The 6110-nt window shown below is 48.0% G+C and overlaps 1 protein-coding gene across 1 annotated transcript in view; it reads right to left on the bottom strand.

The window, feature by feature from the left end:
- PRKN (parkin RBR E3 ubiquitin protein ligase) overlaps window positions 1–6110 on the bottom strand; it is a 939557-nt gene that overhangs the window by 927995 nt on the left and 5452 nt on the right. The window contains exon 2 of the mRNA XM_014519112.2: window positions 3599–3664. Within this exon, the coding sequence (XP_014374598.1) occupies window positions 3599–3664 (66 nt within the window). The remainder of the gene's footprint in view (window positions 1–3598; window positions 3665–6110) is intronic.

Here is a 6110-nt window from a genome sequence, read left to right as displayed (position 1 = left end):
CCAGCCACTGTGCTGCTGAGGAGGGCATCCCCCAACCTAGAGGTGTGCTGCGGATTCCTCCTCCCTAGGTGGAGTACCTTGCATTTGTCCTTGTTAAATTGCATCCTGTTGCATTATGCCCATTGATCCAACCTGTCTAGATTGACCTGTAACCGCTCCCTGCCCTCCGGTGTGTTAACTTTGCACCATAACTTGGTGTCATCTGTGAACTTGGACAGGGTGCTCTCCACATCCTCATCCCAGCCACTGATGAAGATATTAAATAGCACCAGTCCAAGGACTGAACCCTGTGGGGCTCCACTGCCCACCTCCTTCCAGGCGGAAAATGACCCATCCACCACCACTCTCTGGGTGCAGTCCCTAAGCCAGTTGGCCACCCACCTGTCTGTGTAAGCATCCACTCCACAGCTTGCTAGCTTTCCTATGAGAATAGGATGCAAAACTGTGTCAAAGGCCTTCTTAAAGTCCAGGTAGATGACACCTGCCTCAGCTCCGGCATCTAGGCAGTGTGTGACCTGGTTGTAAAAGGCTATAAGGTTTGTCAGGCAGGATCTACCTGTGACGAACCCATGCTGGTTTCCCTTAAGCATCATTTCCCCTGCTGGGCCTTCACAAATACACTCTTTAATGATTTTTCCAGTGTTTTCCCAAGGATAGAGGTAAGACTGACTTGCCTGAAGTTACCCGGCTCATCCTCCTCCCCTTTTTAAAAATGGACACGACATTGGCCCTTTTCCAGTCCTCAGGGATCTGGCTGGAGCACCATGAGTGCTCAAACAGCCGTGCCAATGGCTTGGCTATGACACTAGCCAATTTCTTCAGCACCCGTGGATGGAGGTCATACAGACCTGCTGACTTGTGCCCATCCAGCCCCTCAAAGTGCTCCTTCACTAAGTCAGCACTAACTGTTGGCAGTCTAGTGCCTCCCAAACATCTATCTATGTTCAAGTTGGGCGAATTGTCTTGGCCTTGTCTTTGCATGCACTGAAGTATCTCAGTTCTGACAGTGCTGAACAGTTCAGTGCATAATTGAGGACAAATCTCAGTCAGGTTCAACACAGAAACCATTCCCCCACCTATGGGCCCTGAGGAGCCCGATTTAATAAGAATGCTTACAGCACATCTAATATATACCTACAAGATTAAGCTCCACACAAAACAGCACTAGCTATCATAGAATCATAGAAAATTAGGGTTAGAAGGGATCTTAGGGGGTCATCTAGTCCAACCCCCTGCTCAATGCAGGACCATCTCCAACCAGATCATCCCAGCCATGACTTTGTTGAGCCGGGCCTTAAAAACCTCCAAGGATGGAGATTCCACAACTGCTCTGGGTAACCTGTTTCAGTGTTTTACCACCCTCCTAGTGAGAGAGTTTTTCCTAATATCCAACCTAAACATCCTTTGCTGCAACTTGAGACGGTTACTCCTTGTTCTGTCATCTGGCACCACTGAGAACAGTTTAGCTCCATCCTCTTTGTAACCACCCTTCAAGTAGCTGAAGACACCAAGTGGTGGAACCTGCTCAGCGAGGGCATGGCTGGGGCATCTCAGTGGCCAAGTCTGTACTCCACCCTCATCCCATGAACCACTGGGAACCTCAGCTGGCAGCTCCTCCATGGAGCCATTGCCACGGCCGTGTAGGGTGTGAGGTTTACAGACTCCCCAGTCTCCTACCCCTTCTGCGGGCAGAGGGAGACCCTGGCACACATGACCCTCGAGTGTGATAGGCTGCTGCCCCTCCACCTGCACCTCCAGAATCTCCTCCTGAGGTTCTGGTTGAATTTCATCCCCCACCTTTTTGTTTTTGGTCATCCTATCCATGGCCCCACCAAGTCCCAGGACCTCCTGGTCAACCTCCTCCTGGTCCTGGCCAAGTGGGCCCTGTACTTAATCAGGAAGGAGGCTCTGGCCGGAAGATGCCTGGAGACTGCAGGGCCACTTTCCTCTCACTGGTCTGTACATGTTTCCAGGCAGAGCTCCAGTGGGCAGGGTCCATCAGCTCCTTGGATGCCTTTGAGGACCAGTGATTGTGGCCCGCAGGTCCCTGCTCGTTGTCCCCCTCAGGCATACTTATTTTCATGTTTTGAACCTTTGACCCACACAACACTCCTATCCTTTTTTTTTTCATTAGTTTCCCCAAGAATTTGTTGTACCACTCACTCATTAGCCCCACATGGGGTTACTAGTTAGCCAGGTGGGGCTTAGTGCCCACAGTATGAGTGTTACAAATAGGCAGGTAGTTGAAGGCTGCTATCAAATCCCCGCTTAGTCTTTTCCTCTGCAGACTACATAAACCCAGTTCCCTCAGCCTCTCCTCAGAAGTCATGTGCCCCAGCCCCTGAACTGTTTTTTGTTGCTCTCTGCTGGACTCCCTCCAACTTGTCCACATCCTTTCTATAGTGGAGGGCCCAAAACTGAACACAGTACTCCAGATATGGCCTCACCAGTGTACAGCAGAGAGGAAAAATTACTTCCCACACTGCTAACTCATATTCATCTTATTATCCACCGTAACTCCCAAGTCCTTTTCTGCAGAGCTGCTGCTTAGTCAGTCAGCCCCCAGGCTGTAGCAGTGCATGGGATTGTTCTGTCCTAAGTTCAGGACTTTGCACTTGTCCTTGTTGAACCCCATGAGATTTCTTTTGGCTCAATCCTCCAATTTGTCTAGCTCACTCTAAACCCTAGCCCTACCCTCCAGTGTACCTACTACACTCCCCAGCTTGGTGTCATCCGCAAATTTGCTGAGGGTGCAATCCCTCCCATCTTCTAGACTGCTAATGAAGACATTGAACAAAAGATATCACTTTTGTTTAAGAACAAACAGGCACACAAAAAAAACCAACCATGGTGGAGGTGGCTCTCCTCACACTTCCATACAATAGCCTAGTGGTAAGACCATTAATGCAAGATGTGGGAAATGGGAGGGGTGGGTTTTAAGACCCTCAGACAGAGGAGAAATTTAACTCAGTTTTTCCAGTGTTCTAACCACTGGGCAATAAGATGGGAATGTACCATGAACTTTTCAAAGAAAGGAGTGACCCTGTTTTTTTGGTAGAAATTACTTAGGCACCTAAACTTCAGGAGGACGTTTGGGGGCAGTGAATACTAATTGGATTAGATACTTCCATGTGCCACAAAGTGAACTACCTAAGGATAGCAGAGTTTTGACCCCATGGGTGGCTGTGACCCCTTGGTGGGCCAGTGACTCCTGCCCCACTCCGGCTCCTTAGGGCACTCTTCCTTTTCTTACTCTCCTGCCACAACTTGATGGAATTTATAGTATTGCAGGAGGCCAGCACTGGATTCCGGAGTAAGCCTCAGTCCCTCAACTACCCTGTGCTCCATGTGTCCAACTGGCACCAGCAGTGCCTTCAGGCACTAAATTGCCTTAGGAGCATTAATCACAGCTTCCAACTGCACCTGTAGACATATCCATGCCTTGCAGATGGTACTTGATATCACTTCAGCACTTCACAGAGGCCTCTTGGCACTAACGCAATATTTGGTCCCTATAACAGGGCCCTGCCCTGTTATTAGGGGTTTGGGGGAATCTGAACAGCCCCACACCCCAGAAGCACCTCTGCACACCCACTACCTGGGAGAATTCAGCAGAGGCTGGGAAACCAGGTCCTGGGATGTAGTGAGTCCTGCAGCAAGGGAGCTGACACAGGTGTGGGGAGTGAGAGAGGATTAGCCACGTAAACCCAGAGTGGGAAGGATAAAAGACACTGACAGCAGCCTCAAGGAGCTGCACCTGGCCCAGGAAGCAGGCTACCTGGTGCCTGGAGTTACTGGGGGGTTAAGCAGCCACCAGAAGAATCCAGAGCAGGGCTTTTCTCTGTCTGTCTGCTTGATCATTTGCTTTGTTGTACAAGTCTGCAGGCTCTACAAAGCCTCTGAAAGATAAGAGGCAGCCAGGGGGTGAAGCCCAGAAGAACGACTGGAAGACAGCCAAGTGGTAACTTATTTGTTTCACTTCTTTTGTTTATTCTGCATTGCTAACAAGCCTGGGATGGCCTCCCGGTATTATCCATTAGCCTGGCTGCAGCAGAGGCAAGGGCCCTAAACAGTGAGTCCTTGGCCAAAGCCAGCAGCACAAGTAAAACTGGCCAGCTCAACTAGCTTGACCAAACATACCCTGCTGTGATCTGCCCAGACTCTGCCCAAAGCAGCCTACAGTTCCCTCATACCTTAAACCTTGCTGGGGCTTTAGCCCTTGTCTTCTGTCTGTGCCACATCAGCCTAGGTCCACTGCCTCAGACTTCAGCTTCTGGGCCTCTGGCACTGGCCTTGCCCTTCTGCTCAGGGCCCTGCCCCTGGCCTCACCCTTCTCAGGCTGCTCTGCTCCCTTGGGCCCTGACCCAGGCAAGGTTGCTGTCTTGTGTCCCAGGCCCCTGGGGACCCTGACCCAGGAAGAACTGCTCTTTGACCTTTGCAGGGCTCTATTCTGGATGTATCTCAAGTACCCTCATGGCCTCCATACCACCACCACAGCCACAAGCCAGTCCTCTAGTCTTAGACTTAAACATGAGACAAATATAAGTAGACCATTTTCCAAACTAAACTTTACCGCCGGTTTGGGTCACTGCCCCACCACAAAACATATTTTCCCTTTAGTTGCTCTGTCTAGTTCCCTTGGCAATGGCAAGTATCAAATGCCTCAAAAAAGATGAAGAGTCCCTATACTGAGCAATTCTGTACTCATATAACCAGGAGAACATTTACTCCTTGTTAATACAGCTACTGTTTTTAAATAAACAACATTTTCATATATCTATATATCCATATCTATAAATATAGATTTTTTTTTTTTTTTTCACTGCAGAGGCAGTAAGAGAACTGGCTGGATTCTAGTTTCCTTTATGTTTTTCCATAGGAGACTTCAGGCAGGTTTTGAGTTGAGAATACCACTGGTGATATTCTAAGAGCGAGATAGAGGAAAGATCAACTGTCAGATCTCTGGCTAAGTTTGCAAGGCTTTCAGTTAGAAAAAAAAAAAAAAAACCCTTTTGAATTGTAAGCTGAGTACATTTGATAATGGAAGCTACTGAGCAAGAATAAATATGGAATGCCTAAAATATATTTTTATAATGCCATGTTTTTTTGCTACAGTCTTACTGAACTCAGCTTGTGTCTTCAGAGAAGAAAGTATTTTCCCATATTTTAGAAAGGAGGAAAAAAATGTTTTTAGTGCATCTAGAATGCACTAGATTGTCTGAACAACTCAGAATTAGCAGTGACTGATGCTCTATAAATAGGATAGATTAGATGGAAGACAGGGCGGGTATGTAGTTTTTCTGTAATTTTTTTAGGGGGTTGCCTTTGGTTAGCATGGTAACACAAATGTAATATGCACTTATTTATGTCCATGACTATTTTATTTTCTACATGTATTTGTTTTATGCCTCAGGAAAGGTTCCTTTGTGGTATCTGTTGTTAATAACTCTAAAGATATTGCCTTGTCTTATCTGTTGATCCAAATTAATGCCTATCCATGATCCATTATACAAAGGGGATAATCTGCAGAGGGAGACAATCCTTTGGGCACAGAAGGAGACGATCCCAATGCAGGGAAAAAGGGGGAAAGGGGCCAAGAGGCTTCCTTGGCTGACCAGAGAAATCCAGAGCAGTTTATGGGTTAAAAGGGGGGCATATAAAAAGTGGAAACGGGGAGAGATTACTAAAGAGGAGTATACCTCCTCTGCTCGTGCTTGTAGGGAGGCAGTTAGACAGGCCAAAGCTACCATGGAGCTGAGGATGGCATCCCAAGTTAAGGATAACAAAAATTTGTTTTTAGATATATAGGGAGTAAAAGGAATGCCCAGGGAGGAATAGGACCCCTACTAGATGGGCATAAGCAATTGGTGATGGACAGGGGGGACAAGGCTGAACTCCTCAATGAGTTCTTTGCCTCAGTGTTCCTAAGCGAGGAGCAAGACAAGGCTCTCACTGGGATTGTAGAGAGGCAGCAGCAAGATGCCAGACTACCAAGTGTAGACCCTGAGATGGTGCAGAGGCACTTGGAGAAACTGGATGCGTTTAAGTCGGCAGGCCCAGATGAGCTCCATCCGAGGGTACTGAAGGCACTGGCTGACGTCATTGCGCAG

The sequence above is a fragment of the Alligator sinensis genome, unplaced genomic scaffold (genome assembly GCF_000455745.1).
Source record: "Alligator sinensis unplaced genomic scaffold, ASM45574v1 scaffold682_1, whole genome shotgun sequence".
Classification (NCBI taxonomy): domain Eukaryota; kingdom Metazoa; phylum Chordata; order Crocodylia; family Alligatoridae; genus Alligator; species Alligator sinensis.
The sequence above is the reverse complement of the archived record's forward strand: the minus strand, read 5'-3'. Positions and strand labels throughout refer to the sequence as shown.